The sequence below is a fragment of the Cloeon dipterum genome, chromosome 2 (genome assembly GCF_949628265.1).
Source record: "Cloeon dipterum chromosome 2, ieCloDipt1.1, whole genome shotgun sequence".
NCBI lineage: Eukaryota > Metazoa > Arthropoda > Insecta > Ephemeroptera > Baetidae > Cloeon > Cloeon dipterum.
In genome coordinates this window covers 12149139-12167564 of record NC_088787.1, presented here as the reverse complement: position 1 = coordinate 12167564, position 18426 = coordinate 12149139, and the positions used below count along the sequence as shown (strand labels likewise).

Sequence of the window (18426 nt, the reverse complement as noted above, 5' to 3'; positions counted from 1 at the left end):
TACATCTGATAACTGTTCTGGTTGGATTGGGACGATTGTGAGTCGGAAATGACATAATTTCGCGTGATAATTTTAGTGCGTTGACAATCGCAAAAGTGCTCGTACTGACGTTCTAAGCAAACAGCATGTGTCTTAATAAATATGTTAATTATGGCTGGAGTTTTTAGTTCTGAGATCTTATATGTACCTGTTTCAATATAACCAAAAGTTAGTTCAGCGTATTGTAATATTTGCATTAGATTTTTTTACCCGTGCGAGCATCTCAGGGCTCAGGGCAATTTTTCAGAGTTGCGATTTGCCCACTCAATTCAATTCAATTTATTTACTTATAGCATGGTCAATACAGAGAACATAGGAGTAGGTAACACTTCCGTACAATGAAATCACCATCTATTTATAAATACACACACAATAAAGAAAGAAACAAACAAAGATAACAAACAATTTGGGCACAATTATCACAAATTGTTGAAAATCGCCATGTAGGCCTCCGCATCATAAAACTTATTCAGATATACAAATTAATGCAAAACACTGACAAATTCAGAATATCTTGGCACTAGGCGTAACGATACAGGTAAGGCATTTTACAGAGTAGCAATTGCGATCAAAGGGTTTTGGCGAGAGAACTTGGCTGGTTTGAACATGCACATACGGCTCCTGTTTCGAACGCGTGTTGTGGGTATGGACGTCACTCGTCTTTTTAAAATATTTTGGGTATTTTTTTTTACAAATTTGCACGCCTCGAACAAGTGAATTGAGAATACTGGTAACATATCAAATTTATTAAACAACGGCTTCGCCGAGCAAAGTTTCGGTGCTCGCGAGCTTCGGGACCCATAACCTCCCGTACAAAAGGATAAAATTAGAATATTAATTTCAATTCAACGGTGTATAATATGTATATCAGTTTAGGGTGGAGGGTAACACCCCGTACGCCTTTCAGCTGTTCAGGGAAGATCGAGAGGAGTCTAACGGTGTGCAGTTTTTGCACCCAATATTTTGAGTTGCCAATATTTGCAAAATATGAAAAAATATAATATAATCATGTTTTCTTAAGTTTTGAACCGTAATTTCCTGGAAACAAAAATGAATACTACTCTGAAACTTTCATTCATTATTTCAGGGAACAACCTTTGAGCTCATTTCCAAAATTTTAATGAAGTATCGAAATTAATGATTGATCTAGGACAGTATCAAATTTGGTGTCAGTTCGATTAGGAGAACTAATAAAATTTTCCGATTTGAGCTAATAAATCAGATGCGGAGAAAATTTTGTTTACTTTTAAATTGTCCTTGAACTTGGCCGAAGTTCACTGCGTCAGCTCCAAAATAACCGTTTCAAAAATAGCCGGATTTATGAGAGAGAAAAATTCATAATATTTGGCGAGACACTCGAATCAAGAGCTTTTTTCGCTCTGCGCACCTACCAAATTCATTGCGGAAGCTCAAGCTCTTTTTTGACTAAGCAATTTACATGGCACATCACGCGCAGCTTGTCAAATGCATCACTAAAATTTCCTCTGACGACTGCGACAACTCAATTGACTGGCACGCGATTGCGTTTTGCGCGTCCGTAAATAGAAAGGCCAACAGGGACGAAACGACAATTTTCCACACGCTCGTGTCACGTCACCGCGCGGCATTCAAAGTTATTGCATCGCTCAAACTCACGTAGATTTAATGGCTCGTATTTTTTTTACTGCTTCGTAGAGTGCAGGATGGGCGTTAATTTCCGTGCGACGGAGAATAATTTCACTTTCGCTTCCCAACTTGCAAAGCACATTAACCGACTCAGTGCAGGCTTTTCGAAATACACCCCTTTTCTGCTTGATTATTCCGCAAACATGCAACAGATCGGTGACATTTGTCAAGGGGCAGACGCGACCACCCGCGCAACACTTGTGTCGAGAGGGAAGTCTGCGTGTCGTTCGTTGAGCAACAAAACTAGCACACAACCGCAACGACCGGCCGGAATCCAATAATTGCGGACGAGGGACGCCACAACTTTCCAGCTGCGATTGTCGCGTACGACAGCAGCTAGCCCAATTCAAGCCGCTTCGTCGCTGGAGTGAGAGTGTCAAAAATAGATGATTTTCCTGGGTGAAAGGAAGGAAGAATTCACTCGTGCCCGCGTTCCACTGCCGCTTTTTAGGATGATTGAAGCTGGCGTATGTTTTTTATGCCTCTTCTCGGAAAGCGTTCTTTTTTTGAACACCTTTTTTTAGCTAAAAAAAATCTGTGGAGAGGAGAGATATTTTGAGGAGAGCAGCACTGGGATTTCATTTATTTTTATGCTTTTTATCGTGTCAATCGATTTCTGAGGGTAAAATTAGGTTAGGCAGCTGATCTACTCGGGCGAATATTTATCAATACGAGCCGAAAATCGGCGGAAACGTCAAAATCATTTCTTTGGCGGTTTTTGGTATGGAAATAGCTAAAAAGAGTGCAACAAGAACGCTGGCTACCGATCAGAGAAGGGATTGCGGTTCTCTGATTAGCTCTTAGGCACATAACACCGAGACAACAGCGCCACAGCGTCAGCCAGAGGAAGCGACAAGGCTGGTTTCTAGCTGAACTGCCTGCCGCCTGTCAGATCGGCAACTAAATCATCAGATGAAAATGGGAAATCCTACATATATCCGTCTGATATTGACGAAAATGGCTTATGAAATTATTTTAAAACAGTTGAAACTTGTATAAACATACTTTTCCCTAACTCTTTTTCACAGAAAAGATTAAGGCTCCCAGGTCTTATGCCAAAATACCTTTCATAAGAACTCATTGCAAGCAATTTTATCAGGATCTATATCAATATCAAAAGTAAAAATGCCCTTCTTGCTAAATTCATCCCGAGAAAAAAACACGAACCATAAATTTTGAATTATTAAGAGTGCACACACTCATCGCGGGTGCCATCAAGGGAAATTTGGTTAAAAGTTGAAAAGAACAAAAGAAAAAGGGATTGTTGCAATTGAGTTGACAAGTTTGCTTTACAGTGCGGAAATCTTGAGTAATAATGTAAAAGGATGCATCGTGGAATTCTGATATTCTACTTTGGGGCAATTTGCAAGTAAATTTCGGAGCTGACAAAGTTTCCTGGGCATGACAATGGAACAAGTTTGCAATTTAGCTACCGTTGGAAAAGCACTTTGCGCTCCTTTTGAGATCAAAGGCCGCGATTCAGACACTTTCGGACCCGAGACAGTGATATCCGGTTCATTGTTTCGCCGGGGCTCGTCAATCAAGCCAAATACAAGCTATTTAACTGGAAAGCGGAAATAGAAATCAGGCTCTCTCTTTGATGTCGGCGCACTATACAACATGTGCGAAATGAAAAGCCAGTCCTGAAAGCTAAGGCACACCGCGGATATAATAAACCGACTGCGTTTGGCAGAAGGTCGGTCTCTCGTCGTTATTTTCTCTGTCGTCGGACCGAGTGGGCTACTAGACACGAAATTCGGCGCGGAAATGAAGGGTGTCACACTGCTTTCGTGTGCGACAAGACACACTCATTCACCGCTCCAAATGGATTTCCCCCGAGTATCGGCGGCAAATAGAAAAACAAGCTGCGGTTTTCTCGCTGCCGGGGCCGTTTCCCGCCGGAAAGAAACAATTTGATTGGAGCATTTGCTCACAGGAACAGATCTGGTGCTGCGGGCTTCCTCGATTTCTGGAGAAATAACGGCAACCGCTTGCAGTCCTCTGGGATTTGTGATTCAATTTTTTTCGATTAGCAGACGATAGGAGCTTCAGGAATGTTTGCCAAGGGATGGGAAACTTTTCTCAGAATTGCATATTAACTCCATTTAGTTTCAAAATTTAGTTTCAAAATTTAGTTTCAAAATTTAAGTTTATTATGGGCTGACAGGGCAACTCTGCCCCAAATCAGCACACATCCATAAAGTAATGATGCAATTATGTAGGAACAACATTTGGAAGGAAGCAATGATTAATGGTAGCTTGAGAATATTGCTTCTTCAATTTTCTTCTTAAACGCACTTGAATTCTCGTTCATACACAAATTTGGTGAAAGACTATTCCAATGACGATAGCACTGCACTTGGAAGCACTGTTCAGGCACAATAACATTTACACACGGAGCCAGAAGACTCAATCGATGAGCTCTGGACCTGCCTATCAAGTCAACATCGCGCATGGGGGTAACATAACATTTTAAATATTCAGGGCAATTATTGTACAAAATCTTATGTGTTTGTGTTAATACATGCAATTTAGAAGATGATTTGTGAAACTTAATTAATCTATCCTTACTTAAAACTACATAAACTCATTACTCTCCGAAAAGCTCTTATTGGTAAAATATAGGGATCAACAGAATATTCCCCGAAACTGATTTCTGTGGGGACAAAAAGTTAGGCAGAAAAGGCGAGAGAGTTTGCCCAAAAGTTCCGGCTTGAAAGCATTGACGAAACCTTGACGGAGTGATGTCAGTAGCGTCTTTGATCTACCGAGAAACGCCTTCGTCTTTCTCGCTAGGGAATACACTTTTGCGGCGAAAGCAATGTGCACACGAATAGCTCCATTGTGTGTACATTCGCGGGGAACTTTCTTCCGCGCGCGCGAGTATGCACACAATACAGGCTTCTCGAGCAATTAATTTCCTTTCGAATTACGAGATTTCGCCGCAGTAAACATATTATTACCGCTTTGTGTCTGCCACTTTGAGGCAAACGCAAACAAACGTGTGAACGAAATTTCGCAGCCGCCGCCTCCGCCTCCGCCTGCTCCATCGCCTCATTCGTATTCAAATGCAGATGGACGAGCGAACGGCGTCCGGGCTTTATAGTTAGTCACACTCGCTCAAAAGCGCCGGCGAGCTTCCTCCTTGATGCGCTCCTCTCGCTGCGTGACAATGTGATTAAAGAAAAGCTGTCGCGCCCAAATGAGAGCCTGCACCACCCTGCGAGGCCCCATCTCCCATCCCCCAGCCTGCCCCCTGTGCGATACAACTCGTCTTTTGGAGCCCGCCGGCCCGAGTGGGGCAGATGGATGTCTCTTTGACGCGTTGCTCAATGAAATTAAAGAGATCTCTTTGTGCGTGAGGTCTACAGGTGAACTTTTGGGCAGATCCGTCGCCCTTTTGTAATTTGCAGATGATGAAAGACTTAAACAACGTTTATACGAGCTGATAATTAAATTGATATTTTAACTAATTAATTTCTCTCGCTTTTGGTAGCTAATAAAATATTGATCAATAATGTAGGGTGGGTGGCACGGTTAATTACATAATTTTCTGAAGGTAAACAAGCTTTGATGTTTGCTCAAATCCAACTTTGATCAGCTCGATCATTATAAAATATTTGTTGACTCGACTAAATTGACTCGAAAGAAATTTTCTTGGTACATAACAATATTCCGTTTGTAAAAAGAGAGGTGTCGACATGCCTTGAGGACACAGATTTCCAAATATTTGCTAGCAAATATGGTGCAGATTGAAAAATATGATGAACTCTATCCCTGAATAAATATATCGCTCTTGCCGGCTCATTGGCTCACAAACATTCTCAATAGCGAATTACAAATATTTCCAAATATATCCTTTAGATGGCGAAACATAACAGTCATACAAGAAATTAAACGAGTGATTACAATTACTCGTTACAGGGGTGCGAGACCCACCAACCCCCAACCCCCTTTTAACCCACTCAATAACGAGAAATTTAGAAATTGGAGGGCATATGCATACTAAAACACTGTCCAAAAACATCCATAATTTTTTTTATCACAGTCAAATTCGATTTAAGATGCAAAAGTAACGGACGAAACGTGATTTCAAACCTTGATAAATCTAAAACAATTGTTTGAAAAAAAGTTTCATAAATAAATATTTTAATCTTCCAACAGCTTGATATGAAAGGACTCAGAAACATTTTCTTTTTATTTAAATCCTCAATTTTAATATAGCAGGCGAGGCTGTTGATAAGGGAAAACGAGCTCTACGACTAATATCACGTCACACTAAACATGCTGTCACGCGTCGCTGCTCCAAATTTGAATAATGAAGCGAGTTCGAGGCAAAAGCAATTGTTTCTCGCACTGAAAAGCATATATGTAACTTCCATTGCAGGCGGCTGGCTGACTCAATGCCCTGGCAAAACTAAGCCAGCCCAATTAGCCGGCATCAGTAAGCGCGATTTCAATAACCTTTTCATTTTCCTGGCGGAAAATCAGCCGGTGGAATGCGCGTATATACACGCCACTCACGAGAGCGCATTTCTGAGAACTCGAATTTAGGTGCGTTCGCCGCGTCTCGGGGGGCCCTGCGGATTCCGCCCGGTTAATTTGCGCTTCAAAGCAGCGCGAGACGTTTCCGTATTTCTACCAAGCACGTCAGTTAATCCACCAGCCAGCGGCGTCAATCAAAATGTAATCCCACGAGTGTTTTCTGCTGCGTTCGTCAGGTGAAGCAGCAAACCGCCGTCGGCGAAATATTTTCCTGCCGCGATGGTCGTTCAGCGAATAAAATATGTCTCGTCTATTGAGATCTGAATTGCAGCTCATTAGGAGGAATTGCCGGTGATCTGAAACCGCAGCTTCGGCCCTTTTATTCGGCTGAAGCTCGTTTTCAGCATTGAAAGCGATTTAGGACAAATACCATTCAAATTTAAGAGCTCCTTTTCATCATTCCGATGTCTGTGAATCATAGATGATTTTTTTCCTAATCAAAAAAGGTGGTTTTATCCCATTTTTTCCTATCGATTATCCAGCCAATTAAAATTTTTCTTCATTTTAAAGTCTTCAGATGGTTTCACTAGGGATTTTTATATTTAGCTGTTTTATATAAATAACTCGAGCTTTATTTTGGCTATCTCATTTTTTTAGTTGCAGGTTATTTTAAAACTGTTTTTCTGGAAAATGGGGAAAAGAAAAACACCTTCCTCGTTTTTCCCGTAGTTTTAAGAGAAAAAGAAAAGGACCGAGCTTTCCAAAGTGTCTGCGCCGTCATCATTTAGTGGAATTCCTCCGTCATCTGTGTGTATTAATTTGAATTGCAAAGAGTGCTTTCTGTGTTGGGCAAAGGAGCAACTGGTATGCAAATTGGCAGGGCTTTTGCAGCTTTTATAATGCTGGTTACGCTGCGGAGAGCTTTAATAAGAGGCGTTTCACTCTCCCACGCACGACACAGCATTTTCTCAGGGAGCACGAACGCACAACACGGTCGCACACTGGGCGCGCACAAGTTTGCTCCTTTTTTACTCTGGGAGTCCACGCGCAACAAGATGCGCTCAAGTAACTTTTTAACGCGCAAAGTTTTCTCCTGGAAGCTGCGACGTGTCATTAACGTTTCTACAACAACAAATTGTTAACTCTCGTATTTGATTTATAGTTTTTTTTTCTTCAGCTCTGGAAAAATTTTTAATAAATGTGTATGTTAAGTACTGTTTTGAAGGAAAAAATATATAATGCTAGTTAGAGCAGTTGGATATCTACGAAATTTTGAGATATATTTCCCGACACCCGATCGTGGCGCGTCTCGAATGATTGCACCCTCCAGCACCTACTCAATGCTACGAGATTCAATTTTCCTGACGTCAATTGCCCCTTTTTATACATCGTGCCGGAGAGTGGTTCGCAAACCCCCCAAATAGACTTGCTATAGAAGTAATACCGAAAATAAATTTGGGCTCAGTAGATATAAATCGATGTAGAAATGCTTTAAAATTTTATTCAAACAATTTTTACCACACCGGCATTTTACTGCCCCCACCCCTCCCCAAAAAAATCCGTTTTCATTTTTCTGGATCCGTACGGTTGAATCATTTTGGTGTGAGACTAATAAGAGAAGAAATAAGGCAGTATAATTATCATTAAATATTGTCAGATTTACGGAAAATTCACACCATTCGACTCAGCATGATCTTTCCAAGATAGCTGAAGCATTTTAAGGGTGTTTACCCAATCAACCCCTTTTTCCAGCCCCTTTTAAATGGATAAAATTTATTGCAGGTTGTTGAGCGAATGAAGAAACTCAAATAAAAATTCCGTAAACACAACCATTTTGGTCTCAAACTGCAGTAGTTGAAACCATTTGGCCTCAAACCTAATAGAATATTCCGAAATCTAAAAGCGATCAAAATTAGTTCTCTCACCATTATTCAACCATCAAATTACAGTTGCACTAATTATCATACAAATCAACCCCCCGAGGGCAAATTTGCGCAGGTAATTCCTCTGCCCTCGCTTCCCTAATTAGTAGTCTAAGCTCCCTTCCGCCACACCTGCATGGTTTCGGACTGATTTCGTTTCTTGTTAGGCAATAAAATCATCGTTTGGCTATCAGCTCGCGTCTTCTATCTTCATTGTTCATCGACACGAATGGGGAGCAGGTGATTCCATTCCGCGCGTATGTCGATTTGGGTTTGGCAATTATTTAAATCGAGCTATTTTTGTTATATTTCCAGTCTTTAAAGATTGCATAGCCTGTATTGTTGGCCTCAAATGTCGATTTCGGTTTGGAACACCCGCACGCACGATATGCCTGTGAATTACAGATCGATGTGCAAACTCTCTGCCTTCGTCGATGATGCATGCGATCGAAAAAGTACTTGTTGTGCGCCACACGCGTCCGCAGTGCTGAAATGTTGGCAAATATTGGAAATTTTAATTTTTGGTAATGTTGCAAAGGCCTGATTTTGGGTTGTAAATGTCCGAATTGCAAAAACTGCACACCGTTAGACTCGTCTCAACCCCCCCCCCCCCCTAAAGATAGCCACAGGGTTTTGACGGTGGTCAATCCTTTTTGCCACCATAATCGCCCACGAAAACGAGCAGTCAGTTTATTTCGAAATCTCACGCATGTGACCCAGTCGTTCCGCGAAGCTCCTATTATATCAATGCGCCAATCAACCTTCTTCTGTGGCCATTAATAAGCGCTGCAATTTTTGGCGAAAATAAAAAAAAATGAATTTTTGTGTAGCAAATTGTAGAACAAGTTGTTTATCGATCAACTGCTTATTGCATCCAACAATGCAAATAATTTTCAATTGTCGTCCTGTATCGATCCGCTTTAAAATACGTGTATCTGAGCAGGTTGTGAGCGCAGCGCAACGGCGCAAATCAGCAGTGATGCTGCGATGATAATTGATAATACGATTTGGGTCCATTCTTGATGGAGATCCGACGGAAGAGAGTGCTGAAATCCAAACTGCATTTTTATCTTGATTTTTAACCTTGAGTCTTGGCACATCACTTATTACTTTTATCGATATGAAAACAAAAATTATTTCGCCAAGTTTTTAGGCAAGATTGATTTTGTGACCCTTGAATCATTTTAGCAGCTAAAAATAATCAATTGACCTAACGCCCCTGATCGCGATGTCTTTAAAACGTTCGCAGTTTTTTATTATACAAATAATGTTCATCTGATGGAACTATTGAGCTCTAATTGTAGATATTATGCTTTTTACTTTCTTTAGGTTGTTAGAGAAAATTAATGTTGTTAATCATGAACAATAAACAAGCAAAATGTCTGGTGCAAATTTATTTTATTTCAAATGTTTTCAAATATCAATGCTACTTCCAATTAGACAGTCAATATGGAATACACAAAATCCGGATTGCATAGTGCTTTCATTTAATTTTCATGACTTATTAGCTTGAAATTGTTGATCAATGCCGAAATCAAACTGTTAATATGGCATACACCAAATTCGGATTGCCTTAACAAACCAAATGATGTTTTTTGTCACAGCTCCGATCCTCGATATTCCAGCAAGATTATTTCTCACACTCGGTGCCCCAGTGACTGCAGCTGCACTGTCGCTCATCCTTGCTAATCCCAGACTCTAAACGTAACAAAAGCCATTAAAATTTTTGAAATTGAATATTGTACATGTAACGCCCCTGATCGCGATGCCTTTAAAACTTTCGCAGTTTTTTATGCAAATAATTTTTATCGGATAGAATTAATTGAGTTCTAGGTATACAGTTTACTGTTAGGGGATTAGAGTAAATTTGTTTTTTTTTTATCATGAAATATACAAACATAAAAGTCTGGTGCAAATTTATTTATTTTTATTTCAATTTTTTTAAACATTAATGCTTCTTAGACAGTCACTATGGCATACACAAAATTCGGATTGTACAGCAATCGGTATCTGCTGCCGTAATTGTAAGAATGGAACGTAAAGTCATATGGATACATCAAGTATTCTGCCGCACCAGCAGCTCTTTTCTCTTCTTTCATTGCGTTCCCCGCATCAACGTATAAAGGATAAGTGTTTTTACCTTTATGCACCACTTTGATTTTGAATTTATTCGATCCAGAAACGGGTGGGATTTTGACTGTAGGGCTGAAAATAACGTTCATTAAGTCGGTCGAGTCGTGATATATTTGCATATTGTAACTCTGTGCTGAATCTGCTTTGAACCCCTGAACCAAATCGCATGACGTAACGTCATCATAGGAAAACTTTTCAACTGCCTCATTTTTCCCGTTTAAAATAAGAACGTCAAATCGTTCGACGACTGTACAATCTTTTCTTGCCTCTAAACTCTTTGGAATTTGAATGCCAGCTAAATTCCACCCTTCATGTTCATTTGGTATAACAGTGGTCGTGTAGAGGTCAAATATGTCTGTTGTGTTGAGCGAATTACTCTTACAAGTATTGGTATTAACACCAAAGGTTTTGAAGGTTCTCGTTGTGGCGCGAATTTTCCTGCCTTGAGTGAGAGAAGATAGAGATTTAGGCATTTCCAGTACGCCAGGGTTGTTGATGTTGAGTAAAATGGCGAGGCCTTCTTCGTAGGTGAGCAGCTGGGCGCTGGTGTGCACTCTGGAGAACTCGATCCCGGTCATGGTCAAGAATCGGATCTGCTTGAGGACAGCGGGACCGATTTTCTCGCGGATCAGCTCCGGGGACGGTGTTTTGCCCTCTTTCAGCACCCTCATTAGACCCCAGCGGGTGACTGCCTCGAACACTTCAACCTCGGATTTCACATTAAGATCATCTCGGGCCAACAAGCTGGCTAAATCGTCTTGCGAGAGGTCGTTGAAGGCGCGGTCTTTGAATGTTTGCGACGTGTGCTCACTAATAAGCTGGAATTTTGGTTAGTATTCGATTAATATTTATTTCACCAAGGTACCTCTTTCGCAGCCTCCAAAAGGTCCTGATCAGCTGCATTTTTTGCGCAGTGATACGCCTTCCAAAGGTGATCCGGGTACATGTGATTGAAGATAAATCCTCTTGCCGTGTCAGTCACGCCGTTTAGTTGAAGACTATTTGCGTGGTACAGCAAGGTGCAGGCCACTTCGAAATTTTCAATGCAGAGATCACCGGAGTAAATGAAACTGGAATAAATATAACTACGTATATGATATCTGATAAAAAGGACAAATAAGCGTTTTACTTGAGCAAAGCCGAAAATTCTTCAGACGTCCAGCCTCGTACTCGCACGCTCGTGCTGTTTTCAAACACAGCCTCAAAAACCGGACTAGCTGCCATCAAAACCAACTTGTGGGCTTCGAATTTCTGGAATATTTAACACAATTAATACTGATCCGACAGTTAATATAATCCTTCTTACCGTGGTGTTCCCACCATCGCCCACGATGAACAAGCAATCAGTCAATTTCGATATGTTCCTCATGTGCTCCAGTCGTTCAGCAAAACTCTTATCGATGCGCCAGCTATTGTCCTCCGTCTTACCAGTTTCATTTTTACTGCTCTATTTAAAACTCAGATAAATTAATGATATTTAAGTTAACTTGTTGTACCTTTTCTTTTTCGTTGTAGGCTTGAACTATTTCGCCGAAATCGGGTAAAATTTCAAGTTCCAGTTCTTCACTCTGATCTGGCGCCTCAGTAACCTCAAAACGAAGTGGAGATGCTTCATCACTCAATGTTGATCTGCTCAGACACTAAAAAATAGTAAAAGTTGAATTGAAAAATAGTTGAAATTTCCAACTATTTCACTTTCCGGAACTAACCCGGAGTTGAAAATTTGAAGACATTGAATGTGCTTTGAGTAACTAGGAATCAAATTCTGTACCTGAACAGGATGTGAGAGCAGCGCTAAAGTGAAAATCAGCAGTGACGCTGAGACGAGACGATTTGGGTCCATTCTTGAAGAGCGAGTGCTTTGCCTTGGCAATTCTGGCCTCATTTATATATACTTTGCTCGACTTGAACTTTGATATGCGTCATCTTTAACCTATTGATAATCTCACCCTTTGGAAAATACGGTGGTTCCCCAAGATTTGTTGGCTAGCAATGAGAACATACATATTTGTCTGACCCTTGGATAAAAAAGACGATGCCTTCGAAATCGTAAAAATGAATACAAAATAATTTTAAGTGAAATTTACACTATTTATATTTTCAAATTTTCATTCTCAAAAAATTTAGGTTATCCCGTTTTGATAAATATTGTTGAGCTATTTATCTCCAAAAATATGGAGGATGGAATTACTTTTGCTAAATGACTCAAGTCTAACATTGAGTGGGGCTAGAGCAGCAAAAAATTTAGTCCCGATTGCCAAGCACTCACATGCGCCTTTCAGGAAGAGGGATACTGTGCCGCAGAACGGTTCTTCAGTGCGGCTGGCCTCATGATTATTTCACTCTTTCACAGCGTAAAATCAAATGCAAACCTTGATCATGGTCCTTTTGCAGTAGCCAAGGCAATTTATATATAGCCAATAAATTTTATTCATATTGAAAAATTTTAAAATAAATTTTAATTTTATCTCCAGTCTTTCAAGAATTTATAGCCGGTACTATTGGCCCCGAATGCTGATTTAGGTTTTGCACACCCACACGCACGATAGGCCTGTGAATTATAGATCGCTACTAGGCAAACTCTGCTTTCGTCGATAATGCATGCGTTCGAAAAAGTTCTTGTTGTGCGCCGCCCGCGTCGGCATATTTCATAGGGGCTTATCAAAGTTGTCTGCTTCAGCCGGAGGCGTCAAAATGTCTAATGAGCGTTCGCTGACTGACAAAATGACTCCAATCTTTCCACGCGGCTAATTACTCCCTGCCAAGTTTCCGCGTTCTTTTCAGCTGGACTTTCCTTGAAATTGGCTTGTTGCTAACACGAAGCGAAGATTGAATTGAGAATGGACATGCTTTGCATGCGCCGCACCCTTCGATCGTCGTCACACTCATTCTTCGGCTGAAATTGATTCGGCCTTCTTTTCATGACCGGGCGGCGTCCGTCCATCTATCTGTCAGTTGCCGGAAACAGCTGGCGCGTGCTGCAGATAGCAGAAATCTTTATGTTGTTTGAACAGCTTTAAAGGGATGCGACAGTCACAAAATATTTCCACTGAAATATTAACTTCATTCTTTTATTCCAAGGTGACAATTGGCGAACACGGAATAATTTAATAAGAAAAAATTAATTAATTTTTGAATTAACAAAAGATTTAAAATCTGGTCTAGCTCAAAATTTTAAAGAAAACTGAAGGAAAAACTTATCGAACTCTAAACTTTGTGTATAGTGAAAGAAAATATTAGTTTCAAAATTTAAGTTTATTATGGGCTGACAGGGCAACTCTGCCCCAAATCAGCACACATCCATAAAGTTATTATGGAATATTACCTCATTGTGTATATTTATTTTTCACCAGGCTTCGTTTTAAATATATATAATGTCTTGTTAAAGAGTCGATTTCATATATATATGGCACAAGTCTCGATCATTTGTAATCGAATTTTTCTCCAGCTAGAGCCTAAACTGACAGAACATGTTGATCCTGGAGTGTGGCACTCTAATTTAATACTGAATCCCCTTGCTTGTGTTGCGAGCGTGTAAAATGCCTTGCCAGTTTCACTACGCCTAGAGCCCCGAGTCAAAGAATTTACTACCGCGTTGAAAGATTTCCTTTGTAAACACAAATTTTACTCATCCCAAGAGTATTTCCCTTTTGTCAAAAACTTATGATATTGTTGTATGTTCATTTTTTTCTATTGTATATTGTGTTTGTAATTTGCAATTAGATGGAATATTTATTTATTTATTGCTTGTTTATTCTCACCAAAAGATGTACATACATGTTAAAAAAACAATTTGTCAAAAATTAAAAATAGGAAGTACATAGTGAGAAAAGGCACCATTCCTGGCAAACATCTCGCTAAAACTCTACCCAGGAGGGAAGAGCCGGAATGGGCCTTAATATGTTGTAAGAAGATCATCACCTGAATGTATATATTAATTACTATGCTAAAATTCAAATAAATGGATTGAATTGAATGCTTTCAATTTATCGGGGCATAAAGTGTTTATTTAACTGCGCCACATCCACATTCCAAAAGGGATTATGTGCGGCGAGGGTATTCACTTTATAGCATATATTATTATACATTTTACCAGAATCCAAAATAGGCGTAAAATATTTGTGTCATGGAAATAAAATCAACAAGCTTTATTGTCATACACATTTAGTTGTGAGGCATTTAATTATTTGGGTCATAAAACATTTAAAACGGAAATTCAAAGGTCTCATTCTTCAATAAAGGTATTTTCATGTAAGTAAAAATCCAAAAATATTCATTTTCTTTTGCCAGTCGAAAACGTTTAGCAAGTAATTTACCACTTAAAAGCGCTTGCCATCATTGTCCAAGTTAATGTCATTCAAAATACAAATTAATTTATCCAAATTTTGTGCTATGATGAGCACTTTTAACTTTTTGTAATGAGTGCGTAAACAAACTGCGGGTTTTGCAACAGACGGTACTTGCTCGTCTTATCTCCTTCAAAATCAAAAGTACTGCTGTACAACTCGTATTTCATCTCGTTACTGTCTTTAGCTTTCATTTTCGTGCCAGCGTCAACAAAAACAGGATACGTCCTTGCTTCCTTAAACACGATTTTAATTCTGTATCTTTCCGGGCCTTTGACGGTTTTGACTGATGGAATTTTTACCGTTCTTTCAAACTTGACATTCATAACCTCGCTATCATTTACAGCAAATATGCGGCCAGGTGGCAAATCTGATTTCACCCTTAGAGTGCTGCAAGAGGGAATAATGTAATTGTAAGAAAATTTGTCCACAGTGCGGTTATCAAGGTCCAAAATCAAGACGTCGAAGCTTTCTGAAATCGTGCAGTTCGCCGTGGCTTCTAAGCTTTTTGGGATTTGTATTCCGACAAGTTGCCACTCGTCAGCGTTTGGAATAATCGAAACAGTGAACAAGTCCAAAGTGTCAGGTGAATAATTAGAGCCGTCATCCGCACATTTCGATTTGCTCGAGCCCAAAGTAATAAACGTCTTCCTCAAGTCCTTTTTGAATTCTCTCTTTTTAGTGATGTTGCACACGGTATTTGGCAACTGGATCGATCCGGGACTATTAATATTGAGCAAAACCGCGAGACCCTCCTCATAACTCAATAATTGTGTGCTCGTGTGCGTTCTGGCGAACTCGGTGCCTGTCATGGTGAGAAAACGGATTTGCCTGAAGACGTCAGGGCCGATTTTTTCTCTTATCAGCTCCGGGGTCGTGGGTGTTTTGCCGCTGTTGATCACTTGCATCAATCCCCAGCGAGCGACGGCCTCGAAAACCTCAACCTCGGACTGCACGTTGAGGTCATCTTGAGCCAGCAAATTCGCCAAGTCTGTTTTCGAAAGATCGTTGAGCTTACGATCTTTTAGGGTCTGCGACGAGAATTCGCTGATGAGCTGAAATTAAATTGTACATCGGATTTATTTATTGCTTGTCGCACTCACCTCACTCGCGAACTCCTGAATTACTTCATCTTGAGCTTTCTTAGCGCAGTAAAACGCGTCCCAAATGTAGTCGGGGTACATGTTTAGGTAGATAAACTTCCGAGCCTCATCCTTCGCCCCTTCTATTTTCCAATTTGCAGCGTGATACAGCAGAGTGCACGCCTCGTCGAATCCATCGAAGCAGAGATTTTCCGAATACACAAAACTGACGAAAACACCACATATTTTTTATTACAATTAAATCAAATAAAATTATTGCTTTCGATGGCTGAAATAAATAAAAAATTGATTGCAAAATAAAAAAAAACATGGCATGTCCTCGGACTGTGCTGCAGCTGTTTTGGACCATCAGGCCTCATTAGCAGTATATTTTATATTTAATGTCAATCAAAATCAATCTGCAACAACGATGATTTTGCTCCAGGTCGTAGAAACAATTGACAGCATTGTTTGCACTTTTGCCGCACGTCGAATTATAGTAACTCATTTGTTTATTTAGATTAATTTAAATTTTAAACTCTCACTTGAGGAATTTTTCAAACTCGTCGGGCAGCCATCCTTGAATCCGCAGGCTCCGGCTCTCTGACAGGGCATACTCAAATATGGGACTTGCTGCTGCCAAAACGACAGAGTGCGCCTCAAACGTCTGGAAATGGTTAAAACTCTAAATTAAACTTAACTAGACCCTATAATCGACCTACCCTAGTATTTTCGTTTGGGCCTACAATTAGGCTGGAATCAGTCATTCTTTTCGTCTTTAACATATACCTCATTTTTTCGGCCAGTGATGATTTCCCGGCACGCCAATTAGGTTCGTTTTCTCCAGTCATATTTTGCTGATTAGAATGAAAATATTAAAATGATTTAAAATGCATTCTCAAACAACAACAACCATTTTGGCGTTGAACTGTTGGACCAGACGGTCAATGTTTGGCACAGAGTCATTCGTTGTCACATTATTGGCCTTCAAATCAGCACTTTTAATCTTCGCCTCTACATTCTTTTGTCCTGCTGCTTCTGATTTAGGTAGCTTCCCACACTAAAACAAATTATTACTGCAAAAATGTGTTTTTATAAATACGTGTGGAAATAAAAAAATAAATATATCAAGAAAAATTTAATAAAAAGTGAACAATGATAACCACCTTAATAAAGGAATTAAATATTTATTTTATTATTTACCTCTGAACGAAGTTCATGGGCGATGAGTAGAACAAGCAAAACGAAATACAGAGAGATGAGTCTATCCGGCGTCATATCGCCTAAAAGTGAATGTGCTAAATGTGGCTTAAATCAGCGCACAGCTGTATTTTCAGTCTCGTAATTATGGACGCTAACCTTGGCGAGAGTTAGAGTACGATTTTTTTGCCTTCGGCTATGTGATATGGATGAAACGTCAGCGGCGAGTCCGCAGATCATTGCTGCCGACCTTGCGCTCACTCTTCCTCTCAAAAGTAACAAAACACAACAAGAGCTTATTTATTCACCACACGTACCCAAAATAGTTTCCCAATTTCAGAGAGTATATTTTCAAGTAAAAAGCTGTTAAAAAAAGTATGTATGGCTTTAAGGCGAATGAGAAATAAAATTTACCAAAAATTCCTCATCACAAGGCTGGATTAGGTATAGGTATAACTCGATAAAGGCAATAAATGTTCTTCGTTTTTTCTTATCTTTAATGCAGTTCATGAGATGAGAAAATATAAAAAGACAAAAATGCTCAAAATATTCACAAATTTAAAATTTAAAATTAATATAATTTAAAAACCAGCCCGTTGGCTCGCATTGTTAAGGCATTCTCAGGAGTGTCAAAGCTATGGGAGGTATTTGAGCAGTTCGGAGATCTAATCCTGGCTACCCAATGTCAGAGATGGCAAAAGTGGTTAGTTTAGTGACTCGAAATGCTCAAATTGCTCAACGGGCTGGAACTCGCTACTTGCTGGTTTGCACCTTTCCAGCATGCGTGATTTGGCTTCACGGGACGAATGTCTAGCGTTTCAATGCAGTCCTTGGTGCAGAGGCAAGTGGCCCTTGAGTGGGCTGGGTGTCTGTGCGGCCTGGTGCGCCCATGTTATCCGTTCGCGGTGTTATTGGCACGCGGAATTCAGCATTCGTGCTAGTGCAGTGCGCGCCCTTCCCGGTCCGGGAGGACAGGGTCACTAAACTAACCACTTTTTGCCATCTCTGACATTGGGTAGCCAGTATTAGATCTCCGAACTGCTCAAATTCCTCTCATTGCTTTGACACTCCTAAGAGTGCCTTAACAATGCGAACCAACAGGCTGGTTAGCAGCTAAAAAATAATCAATTGACCTAACGCCCCTGATCGTGATGCTGATGCTTTTTAAACTCAGTTTTTTATACAAATAATCTTCATCCGATGGAATTATTGAGCTCTATAAAAAAACTTTCTTTATGGTTTTAGAGAAAGTAAAAAATGCGTCCTTTAATCATGCACAGTAAACAAACATAAAAGTCTGGGGCAAATTTATAAATTTTTATTTCTGTTGATGTTTTCAAACATCAATGCTACTTTGACAGTAATAATACTGTAATATCTCTATTGACTTTTGGCGAGGTCATATATACATCTACTTGTTTGAGGCATGACTATAATACTCGTTCCAAACCCGAATTAGTTGTGCCAGCGCAGAAAAGAGTAAGTTATCTAGACAAAGCCCTTTAATTGCTATTGCGTCTCTGCATAACGCGTTACCGGTTGCGCTCCGGCTCA

General features: G+C 40.0%; 3 protein-coding genes across 4 annotated transcripts in view; 1 reads left to right on the top strand and 2 right to left on the bottom strand.

Annotated features, from left to right (window-relative positions):
• The window catches only part of LOC135936915 (orexin/Hypocretin receptor type 1-like), a 114123-nt gene that overhangs the window by 83259 nt on the left and 12438 nt on the right, over window positions 1-18426 (top strand). The gene's annotated exons all lie outside the window — the stretch shown is intronic.
• On the bottom strand, window positions 10017-12145 carry LOC135936911 (uncharacterized). Its single transcript, XM_065479918.1, has 6 exons — window positions 12016-12145; window positions 11741-11884; window positions 11551-11691; window positions 11374-11495; window positions 11110-11314; window positions 10017-11062 (listed from the first exon to the last, which is right to left on the bottom strand). Exons 1-6 carry the CDS (start codon window positions 12127-12129, stop codon window positions 10070-10072), a joined length of 1719 nt encoding a protein of 572 aa, XP_065335990.1. The 5' UTR covers window positions 12130-12145; the 3' UTR covers window positions 10017-10069.
• On the bottom strand, window positions 14392-17139 carry LOC135936913 (uncharacterized). 2 transcript variants are annotated; one of them, XM_065479920.1, is made up of 7 exons: window positions 17032-17139; window positions 16876-16955; window positions 16586-16732; window positions 16395-16529; window positions 16218-16339; window positions 15694-15898; window positions 14392-15645 (listed from the first exon to the last, which is right to left on the bottom strand). In XM_065479920.1, exons 2-7 carry the CDS (start codon window positions 16948-16950, stop codon window positions 14650-14652), a joined length of 1680 nt encoding a protein of 559 aa, XP_065335992.1. In that variant the 5' UTR covers window positions 16951-16955; window positions 17032-17139; the 3' UTR covers window positions 14392-14649. The 2 variants fall into 2 exon arrangements, with proteins under 2 accessions (XP_065335992.1, XP_065335991.1); XM_065479919.1 differs by having other exon boundaries at window positions 16876-16970; window positions 17032-17129.